Genomic DNA, 22,693 nt, shown 5'->3' on the forward strand with positions numbered 1-22,693 from the left:
ACAGTGCTTACAAGCTGCTGTAAAATGCACCTGTGATCTTAGCGCTTTCCCCAGTTTCTTCAGGAAGATATGCAGTCTGCTGTTGATGTGTACTGCTAGGCACAAGAAAGGATTCTTACCCTTCTCACAAGCATGGGAGTTGAATGAAGTGGCTATGCACCTTTAATGCTTTGAGGATGCATTTTTTTTTAAAGCGTGTGTGCATGCACACGCACACAGAGATGTTGGAGTTGCAAATTCTTGAGTTTTTGTAGGGTTACCCTACGTCCGAAATTTCCCAGAAATAGCCGGCAATCAGCCGTTGGAAACAAGTGTGGATGGAAATCGCTGAAACGTCAACCTGTGTCGGTACTGTCGTTCATTTTCTCTCTCTCTTGAGATTTTGCAAAAAAAACAAACACACAACTCAACAACTTTGGGCAAAACTCTAGCAACTTTTCTTTCTAGATTTTTCACTTTTTGAAATAATGGCAACCCTAGTCGTCCCGTTCCCCCCCATTATAATTAGGAATAAAATCTCTTGAGTAAAAATTGGGGAGAGGTGAGGCTGGTGTGAGAATAAGGATGCCGCAAGCCTACAAAACACCTCATTTTCACCTATGAAATGTTGGAGGGTATGCTTTAGCTCAGTGCAGGCGTTCAGATCCTACATTGATCAGGATTGTGCTACTCTGCCCTTACTGCCTGTCTGTCTGGCACCCCTTTGTTGGGCTTCATGTTTCCATAGTGGCTTACATGCACGGAGCCCAACACATGTCATTCCGCTGCACAGACTTAATAATAATAATAATAATAATAATAATAATAATAATAATAATAAATTTTATTTATACCCTGCCCTCCCTGGCCAAAGCCAGGCTCAGGGCGGCTAACACCAATAAAATCACAGTAATAACATAATAAGAGAAAAAGAGAGAGAGAGAAAGAAAAGAAGGAAAAAACCCCAATTTAAAATACAGGTTAAAATGCAATTTGAAATGCAGCCTCATTTAAAAATAGCCGATAAATCAAGACCATAAGGGGAGGGAAACATAAGGGTCAGACTGAGTCCAAACCAAAGGCCAGGCGGAACAGCTCTGTCTTGCAGGCCCCGCAGAAAGATGTCAAGTCCCGCAGGGCCCTAGTCTCTTGTGACAGAGCGTTTCACCAAGTCAGGGCCAGTACTGAAAAGGCCCTGGCCCTAGTTGAGACTACTTGAGTGATGGCCATGTGCACTAGGCACCTAGATACATGAACCCTATCCTAAGAGTATCTGCTGGAGCCTTGGCAGGGGGTTGGTGGTGATGACCCTCAGGACGCCTTCCAGATGTACCGTTCTGTGATTCTGTGAGTGCAGCATCAGTGCTCTCAAGATCTCCTTGCTGCACGTCGGACATGAACTTCTGCAATAAAATAAGTATATCAAAATCAACGCAGAAGGGTAGTGAGCCCTGGCTCCCACCTCTCTCTCAGGACCAGAGAGATGTCAGATTTGGTTGGTCGGTGTGGTAGAGGAAACATCAGACATGGACTGAGGAGATCAAGGTTCTTTGGGCCGGTCTGCCTCTTAGTCACGTACACTGTGAGGATAAAATGGTGAGGAGGGAAAACGTGATCCTTTTAAAAACAACAACACACAAATACTGAAAAGTCAGTCTGTGTTTCTGTGGTACTAAAATGCATTTATATCTGGCTGTTTTCTGCTCATTGTTCCATATTAGTATACTATGTGTTGGGGCTTCGTGGGAGCAAGTGGCGCCTAAATTGTCACCGTTACCCCGTCCCACTTCTTGTAAAAAATGCACATTTGAACGTTTAGGAGGGAGAGAAAGGGGGGGGAGAGAGAGATAACATCTGTTTCTCTTTCCTGTGGTATTTCTCAAAATGGAGACCCAGATTCTATCTAGGACATGTGAGCAGTGTTGCAATATGTAATAGCGTTGGGTGTGGGGAGAGAATAGCAGACCTTCCATTTACAATAACGGAGTGGAACTAAGGGGACTAAGGAATATCATTGAGCTCTTCCTTCAGAAGCAATTGCCATCTCTGAATTTTTATGTTTGAACTTGAAGCGATGATATGTTGTTGTAGCAATGGAAAGGTATCCAGGTCACAGCTTCACCGATGCAAGCCTTTTGTCGTGTCATATGACGCAGGGTACATGCAGATCGCAGATAAGCCCAAATAGCCCTGACGTACATTAATCTGCCAGAGCAGGCAAACCCCTAAACTCCTTCAACCCTAGAACGACAGCACGCTTAGAAATGGCGTTCGCTGCTGATTTCTTGTTATCTTGCAAATCTCAGTCAATGCTGAATATGAAATTAAGGTGGCTAAAGTGAATATTTCTATTCCAGAAACTGCCATTCACCATTCCCGAGCTAGTTCAAGCATCTCCTTGCCGCAGTTCAGATGGAATTCTGTACATGGGTAAGGCTCCACTCGCTTCCTAAAAGTTAACTTGAGTGCATTTTAGGACACTGTCACAGACGTTGTTGCATGGAAATACGTCCCCTCTTCCAGCTCTTCTATCCCCATCGGTATTTTCTGGTATTTACGCCTAGCTTTTGATTCCTTAGGGATGCGGGTGGCGCTGTGGGTTAAACCGCAGAGCCTAGGACTTGCCGATCAGAAGGTTGGCGGTTCAAATCCCCGCGACGGGGTGAGCTCCCGTTGCTCTGTCCCAGCTCCTGCCAACCTAGCAGTTCGAAAGCACACCAGTGCAAGTAGATAAATAGGTACCGCTCTGATGGGAAGGTAAACGGCACTGCTCTGGTTCGCCAGAAGCGTCTTAGTCATGCTGGCCACGTAACCCGGAAGCTGAAGATGAGCGCCACAACCCCAGAGTCGACCACGACTGGACCTAATGGTCAGGGGTCCCTTTACCTTTTACCTTTGATTCCTTACGACCACACAAAAGCACCTGTGACACACTGTTTTGTCCCTGGTCTTTTTAAACGTGTTTGTGTGTATATAATCTCTTTCATGCTCAAAATAGACCTCTGTCTTAGCCAGACCACCCAGAGCTATCTCCATGTAGGTTTTGGATAGCTGGGTTTAATTTTACATTCTGCACATTGACTGGAGTCACAGACAACAGCCCTTTCCAGTTCCTTGAGTAGTTTTGCATGGCTAGCATGCATCATTGAGCTCTGATAGGGCTCCTTGCTTGCCCAAGTGGAATTACAGAGTGATATGTGCTCCGCCTACTTTTGCTTCTGGCCCCATCCACCACCAGCGATGTTGCCCCTAGAAGGTTGCCTAGAAAGGAACGTGACCTCCAGCTCTACCATAAAGCACACTGTGCTGTAAAAGCAATGTTCTGAGTAGCCAGTTGCTGGTTGGCAGGAAACAGAGGAACGGGGTGTTTTCAGAATTGATTTTAGCAGTACTAAAATGCTGATATTTCCCATTTAGGAAAGAAGCAAGACAGCTGGTATGTGGTGGACCTCATGACAGGGGAAAAACAGCAGACCTTAACTTCTTCATTTGCCGAAAGCCTGTGTCCGTCTACATCTCTCCTGTATCTTGGTCGAACAGGTAACACACACACACACACACACACACACACACACACACACACACAACCCTCTCCCCTGCTTCAAAGGTAGCTTTTGAAAGCCAAGCCAGCCAGACCTGAAAGGAATAAGCTCATAGCAATGAAGTTTATTTAACATATCTAGATGAAGGCTTCATGCTAAAAAATCATTAACTTTCACCTAACAATGGGACTGTGCCGTTTGCATGCATTCGACGGAGTTTACAATGGCTGCTCGCCCTTTGGTGAATTGTTCGTCGTTTTATTTTATTCAGGCAGAAACAAGTTATCCCACGTCATCCACGAACTAATTGAGTCTGGTCAAAATGGCTGTTGAACAAGGCCAGGGAGGATCCATTTGGCCCAGCATCCTCTTGGCCACAGTGGCCCACCCCCTGCAGCTGGGAACCTGTGAAGGCAGTGGTAGCCCCCTGCCCACTTGTATCTGGTGTTATTCATGGGCAGGGATGCAGGTGGCGCTGTGGTCTAAACCACTAAGCCTCTTGGGCTTGCCGATCGGAAGGTCGGCGGTTCGAATCTCTGCGACGGACTGAGCTCCCATTGCTCTGTCCCAGCTCCTGCCAACCTAGCAGTTCGAAAGCACGCCAGTGCAAGTAGATAAATGGGTACCACTGCAGCAGGAAGGTAAATGGTGTTTCTGCACTCTCTGATTTCCGTCACAGTGTTCTGTTGCACCAGAAGTGGTTTAGTCATGCTGGCCACGTCACCCGGAAAGCTGTCTGCGGACAAACGCCGGCTCCCTCAGCCTGAAAAGTGAGATGAGCACCGCAACCCCATAGTCACCTTTGACTGGACTTAACTGTCCAGGGGTCCTTTACCTTTACCTTTTTTACCTTATTAATAGGCTGCCTCTTACCCTGGAGGTCCAATGTAGCTTGTCATTACTTCAGTCCATTTCTAGAAAGTAAAGAGGCGAGTCTGGCTGGCCACAAGGGGGGTGGGATGGGAGGGAGCAGCAATAACTTTTCTTGAGCGCCTGAATGTTGGTGGCTTGTACTTACCTGGAAATCTTGCTAAGAATGGAGTGAGCTAGGAAGACGGGCTCATAGCTCAGTCTTAACGGCACGTATTTTGAATGCTGGTTGCAGGTTCAATCCCTACAGGCATCGCCTGTTTTTTAAAAAAGAAAGAACAGGTAACAGGTGATAGCAAAGACTTCTCTGTCCCTACCTGAGATCTCAGGGGAGCTGTTGCCAGTTAGAGGAGACAATAGCAGGACTGATAGTCTGACTTGATATAAAGCTAACTTCCTGTGTTCCCAGGACCCTCAGCAGGCCATTTTGCAGAGAGGGCACCTCAAGTATGTTATTTTGCTGGGTGTGGGAGCCAAAACGCCTGCATGTTCCTGTCTGAACGTGGCCTTTGGTCTTTGAACTCGATAGCGTTTTTCAGTAGTGCAAGATCCTGTCTTGTAACCATATCATTAGTCACAGCGCAGAAGCCAGGGGCTCCTCAATCCACAGTCTCAGAAACTGGAAAATACGCTTTGAAGGTTGCAGGAGGTGCCACTCAGCCATGATCTGTGAGATTCTAGCTTTTAAGACAGATGCTAGTCCACATTCAGAGGCAGACGTGTAGTTTCATGAACTGGAAAAAAAAGTCTATACAGTGGTACCTCGGGTTACATACGCTTCAGGTTATAGACGCTTCAGGTTACAGACTCCGCTAACCCAGAAATAGTACCTTGGGTTAAGAACTTTGCTTTAGGATGAGAACAGAAATCGTGCTCCGGCGGTGCGGCGGGAGCGGAGGCCCCATTAGCTAAAGTGTTGCTTCAGATTAAGATCAGTTTCAGGTTAAGTACGGACCTCCGGAACGAATTAAGTACTTAACCCGAGGTACCACTGTAATCAGAAATTGAGTAGCAAATTATAAGAGGAGTCAGTTTTTCTTTTCAAAATACTGTAGGGTGGGTGTTTAAATCTGCTAATCATGGGGAAGAATTTTGCAAAAAATACAATGATGTGAAGATGTCCGCATACTTTGTTTTGAGGACTGTCTGGCAAGAGAGGTGGGTGCTTTGTTTTGTTCCACACAGTATGAATTGAAATTTTGGGATTTTTTTTGAACAGAGTACACCATCACCATGTACGATACCAAGAGTAAGGAGCTACGATGGAACGCCACTTACTTTGACTACGCAGCCACCTTGCCTGATGAAGACGTCCAATATAGTAAGACCTGGGGTTCTAATTTCAGGCTGAAATGCTAATACTGTACATTTCATACAACCATGAGTTCGCAAAGGCTTCGTGCGATTGCTTGCATCTCTTTACCTTGCAGAAATGTCCCACTTTGCATCTAACGGAGACGGACTGGTGGTCACTGTGGACAGCGAGTCAGGCGATGTCTTGTGGATCCAGAATTACGGCTCCCCTGTTGTAGCCTTTTATATCTGGCAGCGGGAAGGGTTGTGGAAAGTGATGCATACAAATGTGGGCATTGAGACCCTGCGCTATCTCACCTTCATGTCTGGCGAAGTTGGACGCATCACTAAGTGGAAGTATCCCTTTCCCAAAGAAACAGAGGCCAAAAGCAAATTGATGTGAGTACAATTTCTGCCCCTCCTAAATGGTATTATTAAAAAAATGTGTTTATTGTGTCAGGTCAACCTGGTTATTATCTAGCATGGAATTAAAACGTGCTTTCACTGTGGTCTCCCGTTGCCTGCAAGTAACCTATGATTTTTTAAAAAAATAATAAGTGTACACTTTGCTTCTGCAGATTATGTAACAAAATCACCCTATATTAAATAATTTGCATGTTCACAGAGGGCTTTTCCAAATGATTGTTTTACTGTCAATCTTTTTTCTTTTTAGTGCCAGACTGCCTCAGTACCCAACCACCCCAAAAATACAATCCAAACAGAAATCCAAGATGTGATGAGTGTAATGGGATATTCCTGAAACCAAAATCATTCATTTGATTTCTGTTTGAGGAATATCTCATGTATCAGTAGCCTCTTGAGAGGTTAAAATCTTCTAGCAAAATCCCTGCTCCATCACCCTGCCCTGCTTTCTGTGAATGTTCCCCTCCCCTGCCCTTTAAATATATTGGTAGACTCTTGCTTCTCCTTTCCCATAGTGCATTTCTTCCCTGTTCTTACAATAATGACTGTGATCCAAAGACTTGCTTCAGGGACCCCAATTTCCACCACATGGATCCATGTGCAACATCTCATAGTGACTGGGAGGTGTTGGGGGTGCTGAAATGAGATAGGCAGATGCACAGGAATCCAGGTCAATTTTTTAAAGTCAGCCAATGACCTTACTTAGCGATAGCATAGCTATTCCCCCCCCCCCCGTAGCATGGAATATATTTCACTATTATTCCTGGACTGGAACTAGCACCTCTATAGGTTTGTTTGGCTTCTTGTCATCTGGGAAGGCCTGGAGTGACAGGAGATCAGGATATACGAACGTTTAAGTAAAGAAAATGAGAGGTGTATGTTTGTTTTTACAATACGCCGTAAAAAACCAACACTTACACAATTCAGTTTACTATCCTGCAGTCATGCTCAAAGATTTTATTTGATATTTCAAGATCTTTCTGTGAGAGTATAGTCATACCTTGAAAGTTGAACACCTTGGAGCTCAGCTGTTTTTGCTCCCGAACGCCGCAGACCCACCGCAGTGATTGTTTCAGTTTGTGAACGTTCTTTGGAACCCGAACGTCTGTCGCGGCTTCCGATTGGCTGCAGGAGCTTCCTGCAGCCAATCGGAAGCCGTGCCTTGGTTTCTGAACTGTTTTGGAAGTCAAACGGACTTCTGGAACGGATTCCGTTCGACTTCCAAGGTATGACTATAACGCAGTTTCAAAATACAAGGACACCATGGGATTTAATAAGGCAGAGTTTGGGTTCAGCCCTCCCAAGTCAAGTAATTAGCACTATAAACATTTTTTTTAAAGCAGCAGCTGTATTTCCGTATTTAATTCATAATGCTTAAAATGGAGATACAGATTTGAATGCAGATGTGCAAACAGGAAACTGTGATGAATGGCACTGGTGTAAAACATGGAAACGGGTTTTGTGGCTGTCACTATAGACTGAGCCCTTGGAACATTTGGGCCTAGTTAACAGCTGTTTGTGATATTTTGTACTTCATTTTTCCAAAACACCTGGTCCTTTTTGTGTATATATTTCCGGTTGCTCAGCTTGATGTTATCATGCAATATATATAGTGATATTTGCAGGTGGTTGTGTTATACAGTGGTACCTTGGTTTATGAACTTAATCTGTTCCGGAAGTCCGTTCTTAAACCAAGGCGCGCTTACCCATAGCAGTGCAGGACTCAATTTACAAATGGAACACACTCAACAGGAAGCGAAACAAGTTCTTATTCCAAGGCAAAGTTCACAAACCAAAACACCTACTTCCAGGTTTGCAGCGTTCTTAATCCAAGTTGTTCATAAACTAAACTGTTTTTAAACCAAGGTACCACTGTATATGTATGGTGACACCTTTGTCTCTCAGCCATTTCGGGTTCACCCAAAAATAAGTATAGAAGTACAGTCATACCTTGGAAGTCAAGTGGAATCTGTTCTGGGAGTCCAACTTCCAAAATGTACGAAAACCAAAGTACGGCTTCTGATTGGCTGCAGGAAGCTCCTGCAGCCAATCAGAAGCCACAGCAGCTCCATTGGATGTTCGACTTCCAAGAGAATGTTTGAAAACCGGAACACTCATTTGTGAGTCGATTTTTTTCGGGAGCCAAGGCGTTCGAGATCCAAGGTATGACTGTATCTTAAATAAAGAAGTAAACGGCAGGCTTTGTAATATTTTCTTCCTGTCTCCCTTCTAGGCCAACCCTCTACGTAGGGAAATACTCTACGGGCTTGTATGCATCGCCATCGATGGTTCACGAAGGAGTGGCTATTATGGTAAGCTGGGCAAGAGGCCTCATCTTTAGGAAGGACAATTTTCAGAATCTGGAATCCAGATGCAAAAAAAACAGAGAAAGGAACCAGAGCTCTTTTCCTGCATTTCTTCGCAATAGGAATTCATAATCCAGTTTCTACAGTGTGCCTGTCGGTATCTGTCTTGGGTGTGAAATGGTTTTTAATTGATCGGTCCCATTGGGATGTATCATTGGAAGTGATTACAAAAATGAAACGAATGAATAGATGCCTTAGGGTGAATTTTATTTATTTATTTAATCATTTGGCCCAATTGTGGGAAAATATTTTATTCGTGTAAATGACAAGAATCAAAGGCTTATTTTGTTCAAAGAAAAAAAGAATAAGCAAGCTACATGAGTTCAGCAAGCAGATAAGAGTAATTCTGGCCATTTTAAATAGGGGGGAAGCAGAAAAAGACACTGGTAAATTGCTTATTTATTTTAAGGCATTTATAAACTGTTTAATCATTAGCAATTCTAAGCAGTGTACATGAAACTGAACCATACAGAGAATTAAAACAATACAAAGTTATCCTCGGACCGAAGATTGATTTAAAATGCCTGCTGGAATAAGGAAGTCTTTTGTGATGTTCAGATCTCATTCAGGAGCGAGTTCCACAAGCTTGGTCTAGATGCAGTAGCTGTGGCAACCATGGTGTCACTTTAATGACAAAAAGCAAATGGATTTGCATCATTTTCCTTTGATAATTGCTCTCCAAATCTTAATCTATTAAAAGTATTTTAGCAGTTTCATCAGTGAAGCCCTTCCCGTACAAGACTCAGAAACGGTCTTTGTCTTATCCCATAATTAGCATGGCTAAAGTACTTCTTTGCAATGCCCAGCCTTGAATTAATGACCCAAATAAAATACATGAAATTACCTTCTGAGCAGCTTACCGTATGTCAACAACAGAGGCGCCTTTATGGCCCGTGTTCTTTGAGCTCATTGTTTGCCTGAAACATCTGTTAATATGTTAAAAATTGGCTTGAACATCTGTGGTATAAAATGAACACCCAATAAAATTTAAAATTTTCTTGTTATCTTTTTAAGTGTGACATTACTGCATTCAAAGAACTGGAAGTCATTGCACAATTTCCCTCCCTCTCTCTTTCTCTCTAGCCCCGGGGAAGTCCCATACCGCTGATTGAGGGTCCCAAAACACACGGCGTAACAATTGAAGAGTGTGTTATCACCCCCAGTACAGATCTGAAGTTTTCATCCGGATTTAAACAGAAGAACAGTTTGCGCTATTTGAGGAATCACTGGCTTTTAATAGGTATCAGGAAGTAAACATCAGGATTTTTTTCTGTGTTGCACTGCCCTCTGGTGGACAGAATTCAAATTTTAAGATGCAGATTATATCCTCAGATTTATTTAAGGGTTTGATTTAAGAATTTACCAGGGGATATGCAAAATGCAAATTCTTGATTTTAAATATTCAGTCGTGCCTTGCTCATACCATAAGGTATCATGAGCAAGAACTTAAGAACAAAAAAATTAATGAGCAGGCACTTTGCAAATCCATTAATTTACAAGTTAACACACCATTTTACAGGAATAGTTTTTGGATGTATGAAGCTTGCAGTTGTATAGTTATTGGCCCATCGCTACAAGACATGATAGTGGATTAGGTAAAGGTAAAATGCATGCCAAAGTTTAATACGTACTGGTACATAGTTAACTGTAGGAAATTCTCAACTACATCACGAATTACTCACTAATATGCAGCTCAGTCGGCAGAGCATCTTAATCTCAGGGTTGTGGGTTCAATACATGTGTTGGGGAAAAGATTCCTTCTTTGCAGGGGTTTGGACCAGGTGACGCTTCCAGCCCTACGATTCTATGGCCATTAGCTTTAGAAAGCTATTAAATTCATAGAGGATGTGTTTATCCAACTAGCAGGCTAGTGATAGCTAAATGGGACCCTATATCAGAGCTGGGAAGCCTTTTGCAACCTTAGGGCCACCTTCCCTTCAGGGAAACTTCCCAAGGGCCACATACCAATAGTGGGCAGGGCCAAAGGCAAAATTTCAAAGAACTAGTTTCTGCATTTGACTAGGGATAAGTTTCCATACTTATGCCTGCCTGTGCCCTCCACCCAGATTGGCAAGAGGCAGTATTGGACTTGACGGGTGCATTCAAGCCAAGCTTGAGGAGTGTAGCAGGGCGAGTGAGGCCATCTTTTCCTCCTGGGAATAACAGAAAGCACGTTCTTGTTTCCAGGGCACCACGAAACACCGTTATCGGCCCCAACAAAGATCCTGGAGAAATTCCCAAGCAATTTGCCAAAGCGGCACGAAAATGTGATCCCGGCGGATTCGGACAAAGCTGCTTTTGAAGAGGTTGGTGAATAAACGAGGTCTCGTTTAACGGCGTCATTAGGAAAGTGTCATCACAGAATACATTCCACGTTGTGTAAAACGTATGCGCGTGAATGAGGTGGGGGAGACAGGATTTGCATGAGATTCCTCAGTCATGTGCGTGCAAATTGCAGGATGCGCTTTTTTGTTGAGCATGCTTTTAAACAGATTGGGTGGGGGGAGTCGTCCATTAGTTTTTCCAGTCAGATGTGTTTCTCGCATAGATGTTCGCCATGCTGCAAAGGAACAAGGTGCACACATCAGCCTCTGTTTCTGTTGCTCTGCGACAATATCTCATTCAAAATACGACCTTTACGTTCTCCCCAAACCAGGAAGTTTGTGGGTCTCCCAGCTGGGAGCAGTGTGAAGGCTGTATTTTAGATGTGATGTTCTTTCAGAGGCAGCGGGGGAACTTGTACACCCTGTTCCTTCCTAGGTGGGTAACGTTCAAAGCCACTCAGTACAAACTCATTAGTGTGAGTTCGTGGGCTTTGTGAACAGCACAGGAACACCTGATGCAGCAGTATAGCTAAAGCTAAGCAGGCGTGGAAGATCTCGGCCCCTTAGATGGGAGAACACAGGGAGCCCCATTTAAGAAAGGAGTATTCATATATATATATATATATAATGTTTTATATTTAAATAAATGCAACAGTGAGTTTATTGAGAAACATGGCCAAACTGCTTCAAAAGCAGCTTCGCAAGACCAGGGAAGTTCATAGGAAATAAGCTCTAAAGGATGGCAGACTTGTTTCCTTGTTTTATTTCTATCTGCTTAATAGTGAAAATCGTGTTTGCATGGCTATCTTGGGTCGGAATCATCTCTTTAAAAAGCATGAATCAGTTCTTGATATATTTGCTTAGAGACAATGAGCACTGTGCAATTTCTAGCCACTTTTTATTCACTCCCCACCACCCCGGATCTTTTAAGGGTTGAAAATTTGTTTTGTATTCATTTTCATGTTCCATTTTGGTATGTAAACTGCCTTGGGGGAGGGTTTTGCCCTGAAAGGTGGCAAAGAAACATTAAAAATAGACCTTTGCCTAATTGTACGTTGTTAACTTTGCAAGCCATTATCCTTCTTGACAAGTGCCCTTTTCGTAAGCAGCTGGGCAGCCCTAATCGAGGTCGTTCCTTCCATGGAAGCCCCTTGAACTAATGCCGTCTTTGGTTCTCTCAGGCAATCAATATGGGTGGCAGTTCCAGCAAGGACTTGCCTCCTCCCATTTCGGAGAATGCTGGAGAGACCCCAGGCCAGACGCCACCTCGACCAGAGGCTCCCGTCGATTCCATACTCAAGGACACAGCTACCGTCATCCTGAGCACTTTCCTGCTTGTTGGCTGGATAGCCTTTGTCATCACGTATCCAATGGTAATTGGCCAGTTTGCAGCATGATAGTCTTGTGAATCAGTAAGAAGGGCCGGCGTTGTTGGTGCAGACTAACAGAAAGAGCATGGACATTTTGAGGTCGTTTTTTATTAAACAGAGATTTATGCCCTCCCAAACATGACCTCAATAAGTCCTGATGGCAACTAGCAACGTAATCTTTAAAATAACCCATGGGGTACAAGAGAGTAATGCACATTTATATATTAATTTTATAAACAGCTTTCTTAAAAGTCTGCACTCCAAGAACTGCTCCTTAGTTAAGTCAGGGATATCTTTGTTCTGTATCAAATACAGTGGTACTTCGGTTTTTGAACGTAATCTGTTCCAGAAGACCATTCGACTTCCGAAATGTTCGGAAACCGAGGCACAAAGGGCAGTCTGCAAATTCAGTAGAGAAAATTGGGGGGGGGGAACCTCAGCGGAAGCTGTTCGTCTTCTGAGGCGCGTTCGAAAATGGAAGCATTTACATTTGGGTTTCGGGCATTCAGAAACCGAAACGTTAGAAAACCGAGTTGATTGTTTGGGAATACCCCACGCTATTTGGAGGGACAAAGATAAATAGCTACATCTAAGTGTGGGGTTGGGAAATTGCTTGAAGCTCCATGTCAGCTGCTTCCCACAAACGTGCATGTTTTTATCTCAAAGTAAAACAATTATAATGTGCATTTTTATCATTATTGGGAAATGCATTTTAAATTAATTGCACTATGAATTTCCTGTTTGTTGACACTGTATGAAACCAGCGTTCCATGGTTGGAAGCTGTGAAAATTAAAGCTGTTAATGTTGAAGCTAACCGTGAGTTGTATCCAGAGTGCCCCTCTGCTCATGGGAAACTCCTTGCTCCTTTTGCAAATTCTCCTTTCTCCTGCAGCCTTCCACACTGTTCCAAAGGGCGCACCCAATTCTCTGGAGATTAGGGGAAGTGTGTGGGGGAGGTGCACAGAGATGGAAGAATCAGCAGAAATTCTGTTCACGGAAACCTCTGCTTGATTAAAAACCCTACCATGAATGGAGGGATACAATTGGATACAACCTAAAGCGACAAAACAAGTACCGTATTTTTCACTCCGTAAGACGCATCTGATCATACGACGCACCTAGTTTTTAGAGGAGGAAAACAGGGGGGGGGAATATTCTGAATCAAATGTTGTACTAAATTATTTAATAAACTACCGGTATATCAGAGGGAGAGGGACAGGAGCTGTATGTTTCTTTAGCGTGCGCGCTGAAGGAGCGACGAGCGGGGAGGCAGCACGGCCCCGAACGGACCCGACACAGGAACCCCAGCAGCCTCCTCTCGTGTAAGCAGCTCATCTCCCGCTTTGCTGCTTTAAAGTGAGCTGAGCTGGGAAGGAGGGAGGGAAGGAGAATCCGTCCCTCCATCCCTCCTCCGCGGCTCGCTTTGAAGCAGCAAAGCTAGGCAGGAGCCGCTTACACTAGGACTCCTCTCCTCTCCTGCTTTGCTGCTTCAAAGCAAGCCACGGAGGAGGGAAGGAAGGGGAGCCATGGATCCTCTGCTTGCGACTGCAGCGGGATCCCGCCGCCATCCGTAGGCATTCACTCCATAAGGCACACAGCGGAGGAAAACAGTGCGTCTTATGGAGCGAAAAATACAGTAAATATTAAATGCAAGAAAAGCAGCAGTTGGAGATTCACAAAATAAAGTTTAATTTCCCTCCATATTCCTCCCCCCACCCCACCTTAAGAGTGTTCATAATCAGCAACAGCGACAACATCAGCAATTCCAGAAACAGCTGGAGGAGAAGATACAGCTGTTGCAGCAGCAGCCTTTCAATCCTCCCATTGACTTGCCCCCCGAAGCAGAATTCCTGGATGGCTCCTGCGTCAGGCCAGAGAGCTCAGCCACCAGCTCACCAAACATGTCTCCAAAAGCATCCAACCACTCTGCCTATTCCAACGTCTCCGCTTCTGATGTCGGGAGCTGCCTTTCCACGGAGCAAGAAGAAGGTGATAAAAACCAAACTTAACCTTTTCTTGTAGATTCAGGCTGTGTACACATTGCCAGCTTAAAATGCAGCTAGGTTGTTCTCCGCCCCCGCCCCCATTCAGATAGGAAAAATGGATCAAGACACAGTATTTCATAATCAACCATAGGATAGATATTGATTGTGGCTAATGTTGCAAGTGCTCCAATGCCCAAACCAGCAATTTGGATCCAGACTAAATGGGGAGGGTACAGCCTAAGAATGTGAGACCGCACTTCTACCAAGGTTTAAGCAAGCCTGGATGGAGAGATGTCAACAGCCCTCTGTCCCCAGCCTATTTCAGGATCAGTCGTAGAGATTATTATTTTTAATGAATCTTTTGAAAGTTTGGACATACATGAATTAGCATACAGTGGTGCCTCGCAAGACGAAATTAATTCGTTCCGCAAGTCTCTTCGTCTTGCGGTTTTTTCGTCTTGCGATGCACGGTTTCCCATAGGAATGCATTGAAAATCAATTAATGCGTTCCTAGGGAAACCGCTTGCCAGGCTGGCGGTGCGGAGAAGGGCTTTTCTCCGCACCGCAAGCCTTCAGGACAGGTACGGGAACAGAGGGGAAGGCGCGCAGCGCTTTCCCTCTGTTCCCGGGGCTTGCGTGGGAGGAGGGTTTTTCCTCCCCGCCGCCAACATTCAGAACAGCATTCTGAATGTTGGCGGTGGGAAGGAAAACCCTCCTCCCACCCCAAGTCTTCAGGAAAGCCATCCGATGCCGCGCGGCGGGAGGAGGCGTCCCCCCCCCGCCCGGCATCGGAGCTTCGTTCCGATGCCGCGCGCCGGGAGGAGGCGTTCCCCCCCCGCCCGGCATCGGAGCTTCGTTCTGATGCCGCGCGCCGGGAGGAGGCGTTCCCCCCCGCCTGGCATCGGAGCTTCGTTCCGATGCCGCGCGGGGGGGGGAGGAGACTTTCCCCCCCCGCCCGGCATCGGAGCTTCGTTCCGATGCCGCGCGCCGGGAGGAGGCGTTCCCCCCCCCGCCTGGCATCGGAGCTTCGTTCCGATGCCGCGTGCCGGTGGAGGCGTTCCCCCCCCCCGCCCGGCATCGGAGCTTCGTTCCGATGCCGCGCGCCGGGAGGAGGCGTTTCCCCCCCCCCCGCCTGGCATCGGAGCTTCGTTCCGATGCCGCGCGGGGGGGAGGAGACTTCCCCCCCCCGCCCGGCATCGGAGCTTCGTTCCGATGCCGCGTGCCGGTGGAGGCGTTCCCCCCCCCCCCGCCCGGCATCGGAGCTTCGTTCCGATGCCGCGCGGGGGGGGGGGGAGGAGGCTTCCCCACCCGCCCGGCATCGGAGCTTCGTTCCGATGCCGCGCGGGGGGGAGGAGGCGTTCCCCACCGCCCGGCATCGGAGCTTCGTTCCGATGCCGCGCGGGGGGGAGGAGGCGTTCCCCCACCGCCCGGCATCGGAGCTTCGTTCCGATGCCGCGCGGGGGGGAGGAGGCTTTCCCCCACCGCCCGGCATCGGAGCTTCGTTCCGATGCCGCGCGGGGGGGAGGAGGCGCCCCCCGGCATCGGAGCTTCGTTCCAATGCCGCGCGGCGGGAGGAGGCGTTCCCCCCCGCCCGGCATCGGAGCTTTGTTCCGATGCTGCGCGGCGGGAGGAGGTCCGAGGACAGCGGGGAAGACGCGCTGCGCTTCCCCGCTGTCCCGGAGATTTCCCTATGGGCTGTCGTCTTGCGAGGCAAGCCCATAGGGAAATTCGTTTTGCGAAGCGCCTCCAAAACGGAAAACCCTTTCGTCTAGCGGGTTTTCCGTCTTGCGATGCGTTCGTCTTGCGGGGTACCACTGTACATCTATTCCTTCAATGGGACGCGGGTGGTGCTGTGGGTTAAACCACAGAGCCTAGGACTTGCCGATCAGAAGGTAGGTGGTTCGAATCCCCGCAACGGGGTGAGCTCCCGTTGCTCGGTCCCTGCTCCTGCCAACCTAGCAGTTCGAAAGCACGTCAAAGTGCAAGTAGATAAATAGGTACCACTCCGGCAAGAAAGTAAACGGCGTTTCCGTGCGCTGCTCTGGTTTGCCAGAAGCGGCTTAGTCATGCTGGACACATGACTCGGAAGCTGTACGCCGGCTCCCTCGGCCAATAAAGCGAGATGAGCGCCGCAACCCCAGAGTCGGCCACAACTGGACCTAATGGTCAGGGGTCCCTTTACCTTTACCTATTCCTTCAATGAAGTTGGTTCAGTTCACCTTGTATGACACCGAGGACTACCTAATCACAGTGTCAGTCTTGGGAACTTTTCTAGACAATCCTTGTATTGTATCCCAATGCCCAAAAGCTAGGACAGACAGCACGTTCCCGGTTTAGTTTTTGGCAAGCAACCAGCTGGAAGAGAGCTCTGGAGTAATGGGGCAGACACTGAGCACCTTTCTCCATGTGCCTCCATTGCGGAGACTGGTGGTACCATCAGTTGGCATTAGAGATTTCAGCAGAATGTCAAGGAGAAAGATACAAGAATTGCTCATCCTCCCGTCAACATATGCAGTAACAACTCCTGTCAGGTGAAGGTTGGGTGAAGGATAAGAACATTGTTATGGCAATGCAATTGTCAGTCTTTGCTGTTACTCCTACAGACTGATTACATAGCTTAGTGTACAACATAAACGAGGCCAGATAGCTCAGTTGGTAGAGTGTGAGATTCTTAAACCCAGGGTTGTAGGTTCGAGCCCCACATTGGGGGAAAGATTCCTGCATTAACAGGGGGCTGGACTAGATTGGGGTCACTTCTACATTTCTATTATTGCAACTGGTGTTGCTAAATCTGAATACTTCTTTGTTTTAAAAGAAACCAGTTAAGTCCTTAAAGGTAAAGGTAAAGGGACCCCTAACCATTAGGTCCAGTCGTGGCTGACTCTGGAGTTGCGGCGCTCATCTCGCTTTATTGGCCGAGGGAGCTGGCGTACACCTTCCGGGTCATGTGGCCAGCATGACTAAGCTTCTTCTGGTGAACCAGAGCAGCGCACGGAAATGCCGTTTACCTTCCTGCCGGAGCGGTACCTGTTTATCTACTTGCACTTTGATGTACTTTTGAACTGCTAGGTTGGCAGGAGCAGGGACCGAGCAACGGGAGCTCACCCCGTTGTGGGGATTCAAACCGCCGACCTTCTGATCGGCAAGTCCTAGGCTCAGTGGTTTAACTCACAGTGCCACCCGTGTCCCTCCTTAAGGACCCGTTAAGTCTTTCAAATACCCTAAATGTCTTTCCTTCCTTTCATGGTGAGCCTTTAAGTGCCACATGAGAATATGTGCCTAAAAGGTGCCATGGGTATGTTCATTCCCCCCCCTTTCCTCTCCGCCCTTCTCCAGATGAAAACATGGCCACTATAGCGGTTGGAAAGATTTCGTTCAACCCGAAGGATGTGCTTGGACATGGAGCTGAGGGAACCATCGTTTACAGGTAAAGCACCAGACATGAATGCTGTACACCAGAGGCAAAGGCTTCTTCCAGACTACTGCTATATTGTGGGAGAGGTTTGATTGCATACCAACAAATTCAGGTTGTTGCACCATTAGAGTAGACTTGGTGTTCTTGCAAAGCTAGCTTTTTTTTAAAAAAAAGTAAAAGTAAAAAAGACAACTCTTTGCAGTAAGGCAAATGCACTGGCAAGTGTAGTATAACAATTTCTTCTTGACGCAAAGTCGCATGACCTCCCCACAAGCCAGTTGAAATGAATGCCCGGTAAACTGTTGATGTTGCATAACCTTCCCACCAGCTTTGTGCAAACAAATTGGGATGTGGATGCTCAATAAACAGGTTGCCTGGAAGCACAATGAGGGATGCTTATTAAGCCAGTGTCTGTGGTTCTTTTCCTGAGTTGTGTGTTGGAAGAAGCAGCTCTTATTGCATTTTCTTTAAACATGCATGCCTATATTGTTACTTGTACACTTGCTGATGTCTGTGTCAAATGTTCACATTGGGCAGGATTGAACTAACAAGCCCTGCTGGCAGAAGCCCACACATGGACTCTTGCTAGCATGAGCTAGCTACTTTGTGCTACTTTGCTGCTTAGTGCTACTTTGAATGGCTCTGTTTCTTTCCATCTGTTTCCAGCACTGAAAATTAATTTTGTGGCCTTCAGAGTTAAAGGTCTGCATGGTCTCTGTCACCATATTTATTCCATGCTGCATTTACCCTTTCCAGCTTATCCTTCGAAGTACGGAGTGAGATTGACTGTCGTGTGAGAGGCCCACCCACTTACACAACAGGGCTTCACCTTCGCTCTGCTGGCATCCCAAAAACCTGCTCTGGAGGGTTCGTGGATTCCACCAAAGCAGATAATGGAAGTGCGCAGAAAGGCTGGAGGAGCAGAGAAACTAGAAATTCTATAGCACAAGCATTGGATGCCACCCATGGCACCTTTTTCTCTGCCTCTCTTGGAGTAGTTGCTTCTCTTGCTTATTTGTGTAGGAAAAAGTATGGCACCCCTTGCAGCATAACTGCCACCTTTGTGATGGCCACACAAGTGAGGAAGCCATCTCGTGCATCAACTTACTCACATGTTTATCCATACAGTCCAAAACCTTTCTCTTTCCAACCCAGAATAAAATTCCTTCAATACAATTGGAAGCATGGTAGCAAGGCAAGATCCTAGCTGAGTAACACAGTTAGATGCTAAGGAGTTTCTCTGCTGTATCTACAGGGGGACATTTGACAATCGAGATGTTGCCGTGAAGAGAATTCTCCCTGAATGCTTCAGCTTCGCTGACCGGGAGGTGCAGCTGTTGCGGGAATCTGATGAACATCCAAACGTGATCCGCTATTTCTGCACGGAAAAGGACCGTCAGTTCCAATACATAGCCCTTGAGCTCTGTGCCGCAACTTTACAAGAGGTAAACTATGGATTATATATGCATCTGCAGCTAAAACTGGGAGGGCTTGGCAGTTCAAAAGAAGAGAAGTTTCCATTTTAAGTTACAGTAAGGCCACAACTTACATGGGGGCTACATTCCAGGGATCCGGCCTAAAGCCAAAATTGCATATAGTAATAACATGTTGGGTTCAATGGTGGTGGGATTTTCAGTCTTTTCCTGGATGCCCAAGCATATTGCCAAGTGCACGTTAAATGTGCATATTTCAAGCTTGATTGTGTGATGGGGTGATGGCTTTGCATCTGAATAGATTTTTTTTCTATACTACATTTTCAGTGGCAGTGAATCACACTCAGGGAAGTTACTAGAGGCGAATAGACTGCTTCTGTTCTAATTCTCTCCCATTAGCACTAATTTAAGCATACAAGGGGACACAGGTGGCGCTGTGGGTTAAACCACAGAGCCTAGGACTTGCCAATCAGAAGGTCGGCGGTTCGAATCCCCACGATGGGGTGAGCTCCTGTTGCTCGGTCCCTGCTCCTGCCCACCTAGCAGTCTGAAAGCACGTCAAAGTGCAAGTGGATAAATAGGTACCGCTCTGGCGGGAAGGTAAATGGCGTTTCCGTGCGCTGCTCTGGTTCGCCAGATGCGGCTTAGTCATGCTGGCCACATGACCCGGAAGCTGTATGCCGGCTCCCTCAGCCAATAAAGTGAGATGAGTGCCGCAAACCCAGAGTCGGCCACGACTGGACCCAATGCTCAGGGGTCCCTTTACCTTTTAAGCATACAAGATCATACACAGAGCGCAGGGAATACCAAGCTGTGCAGCTAAATCTTCTGCATGTTCACTCAGAAGGAAGTTCCACTGTGCTGAATGAGGCTTACTGACAAGGAAGTATGCATAGGACTGCAGCCTTAAACTCATCTTGACTTTGTTTATATGCAATTCTAGTATGTGGAACAGAAGGACTTCAGTCAGCATGGTTTGCAGCCAATCACCCTCTTGCAACAGACAATGTCCGGTCTTGCGTATCTCCACTCTCTCAATATTGGTAAGAAACCGTTTTATTTTAATATCCAACCACTGCAGTGGCTCAATTTTTTTCTCTTTCAGAGAAAATTAAGATACTTAGAGCTGGGAAGGAGCAGTGGTATTATTATTGCTAGATATAAGGCCGTCGGTGCACATTGCCCCTTTGTAGAGTAGGCTTTAGTTAGGGGCTCAGTTATAATAGGGTTTGGAAAGATGACAACTCACCCCAATGCAGAGTGTGTGTGCTCCCCAGTGAAGCCTCAAAAGTTTTGGAAGGCAAGAACAAATTTGATAGGGAGCGTGGGTGGCGCTGTGGTCTAAACCACTGAGCCTCTTGGGCTTGCCGATCAGGTCAGCAGTTTGAATCCCCGCGACAGGGTGAGCTCCCATTTCTCTGTCCCAACTCCTGCCAACCTAGCAGTTCGAAAGTGAGTAGATAAATAGGTACCACTGCAGCGGGAAGGTAAACTGTGTTTCCATGCACTCTGGTTTCCATCCCGGTGTTCTGTTGCGCCAGAAGCGTTTTAGTCATGTTGGCCACATGACCTGGAAAGCTGTCTGTGGACGAACACCGGCTCCCTCGGCCTGAAAGCGAGATGAGCGCCTCAACCCCATAGTTGCCTTTGACTGGACTAAACCGTCCAGAGATCCTTTACCTTTTTACCTGTCCTTACTATGTCCTATTGTGATATCACATACTTAGCTAGAAGCACATGAGAAGGTCTGGGGTCAGCATCTGAAAGTGCAGGTAAGGAACCTGGTGCAAAGTAAGGCAGTAATGCCCTCCAGCCCACCCAAATTTAAAGGAAAACTGGGAAAGATCTGTGCTAATGGAGTAAGTATGTAACATAAGCCTATTGAATTGAGATAAATGTATTTAAGCAATACAATGGCTCTTTTTACTAATTAGAATCTCCACTTTCTTTATATTAGTGCACAGAGACCTGAAGCCGCACAATATCCTCATCTCCATGCCGAATGCCCACGGAAAGGTCAAAGCCATGATTTCTGACTTTGGCCTCTGCAAGAAGCTTGCAGTCGGCAGGCACAGTTTCAGCCGTCGGTCTGGGGTCCCAGGAACTGAAGGCTGGATTGCTCCAGAGATACTGAGTGAGGACTGCAAAGAGAACCCGGTAAGTCGGCTGCACTTCTTAGGACTTGAGTCTGGGCCATATCTGGTTTTCAACATGGTGATATATCAGCAGCTAAATACTGTGATATGTTGATCACAATGTCTGGAATGTATCTCAGCTGCTTCTTCCTCCCCGTCTCCTGGAGAAGCCACATGGCCTGTCATGTACTCCCCTTTATCTTTTAAACCAAGCTTGAGGTTTATAGACTTCAGTACTGGAATAAATTATTTTTAAAAACACAACCACCACCTGCAGCAGATTTGGCAGAGTTATCTGACCAGTACACTATGAGTGAGACATGGGAGTTAGATATATCTGGTCCTTGAGTTCTGAGTTATTATAATTAAAAGTTGTATACCTGTAGGTCTCATCCAAAGGTGCAAGAAAGTTCTTTATGTTTCTGCCAATAACTTGCATACTTTCATTTGCTGTTACATTTCAATCTCTCTTTTAAAATGCTTCTCTTTACAGACACACACAGTGGATATTTTTTCAGCTGGATGTGTCTTCTACTACGTGATCTCTGAAGGCAACCATCCATTTGGCAAATCCCTGCAGCGGCAAGCCAACATTTTGCTGGGTGCCTACAGCCTAGACTTCCTCAATCTAGAGAAGCATGGTAAGCAAACAGAGAAGTTTTCCATTATTGTGAAGCTCCGCACTTCTGTTGTTTCCGAAATAAATGTATATTTATACCTAGAGAAAATACAACCATAGCATTCAAGAGTTGTTAGATAGAGTAGGAGACTTAGAGTTCAAATGGAAACTGAACTTTGCTTGTGGAACTTCACAAAGTTGCATAGACTTCTGTATACATATTTCTTTCTCTTTTTTTTCAACAGAGGACATAGTTGCTCGTGACTTGATAGAGCAAATGATAAGTACAGATGCTCAGAAGCGTCCTTCGGCTAACTGTGTACTAAAGCATCCATTTTTCTGGAGTTTGGAAAAGCAACTCCAGTTTTTCCAGGTGAGTCGCAACCCTTTGGTCTGCTATTTTAATTTCACAAGCTTAAATCTGTACTGGATTATATACACTGAAATACTACATTTCAGAACCCTATATTGCACTGCTTTTGGGCCTAAGGCTGCTTTGGAGTGATGATTGTGCTGAGGGAGTTGCAGTCACTAAGTTTGGGGCTGCTGGAGAACTAGACTTCTGCCATTTACTGGAACCTTTTACTCAACATAGGAATCTGCCTTATACCAAGTCAGGCTATTTGCCCATCTACAGCAGCCCTCCAGGGTTTCAGACAGAGAGAGTCTCTTCCAGAAAATGCTGAAACGGGAACCTCTGCTGGGGGGGGGGGCACATAATTCTGGAGCCGAATCTCAACAGGCCATAAATGTGTGTTGTCGATTTCAGGATGTGAGTGATCGAATAGAAAAAGAATCCTTGGATGGCCCAATAGTAAAGGAGCTAGAGAAAGGAGGCAGAGCAGTGGTGAACATGGACTGGCGGGAGCACATCACGGTCCCTCTGCAGACAGGTGAGACTTCATTTTATTACCTTCATATAGAACTTGTTGGGGGTA

At 46.3% G+C, this 22,693-nt stretch overlaps 1 protein-coding gene across 1 annotated transcript in view; it reads left to right on the forward strand.

Moving 5' to 3' along the window:
- Nucleotides 1-22,693, forward strand: part of ERN1 (endoplasmic reticulum to nucleus signaling 1) — a 64,081-nt gene that overhangs the window by 37,015 nt on the left and 4,373 nt on the right. The window contains exons 5-20 of the mRNA XM_081181280.1: nt 2,337-2,409; nt 3,397-3,519; nt 5,611-5,712; nt 5,822-6,083; nt 8,341-8,419; nt 9,557-9,713; nt 10,661-10,779; nt 11,979-12,170; nt 13,896-14,157; nt 17,490-17,580; nt 18,824-19,013; nt 19,945-20,044; nt 20,959-21,158; nt 21,630-21,777; nt 22,001-22,128; nt 22,525-22,648. Of these exons, the coding sequence (XP_081037406.1) occupies nt 2,337-2,409; nt 3,397-3,519; nt 5,611-5,712; nt 5,822-6,083; nt 8,341-8,419; nt 9,557-9,713; nt 10,661-10,779; nt 11,979-12,170; nt 13,896-14,157; nt 17,490-17,580; nt 18,824-19,013; nt 19,945-20,044; nt 20,959-21,158; nt 21,630-21,777; nt 22,001-22,128; nt 22,525-22,648 (2,350 nt within the window). The remainder of the gene's footprint in view (nt 1-2,336; nt 2,410-3,396; nt 3,520-5,610; nt 5,713-5,821; nt 6,084-8,340; nt 8,420-9,556; nt 9,714-10,660; nt 10,780-11,978; nt 12,171-13,895; nt 14,158-17,489; nt 17,581-18,823; nt 19,014-19,944; nt 20,045-20,958; nt 21,159-21,629; nt 21,778-22,000; nt 22,129-22,524; nt 22,649-22,693) is intronic.

This window comes from Podarcis bocagei (assembly GCF_964188305.1).
Source record: "Podarcis bocagei genome assembly, chromosome: 2".
Classification (NCBI taxonomy): Eukaryota; Metazoa; Chordata; class Lepidosauria; order Squamata; family Lacertidae; genus Podarcis; species Podarcis bocagei.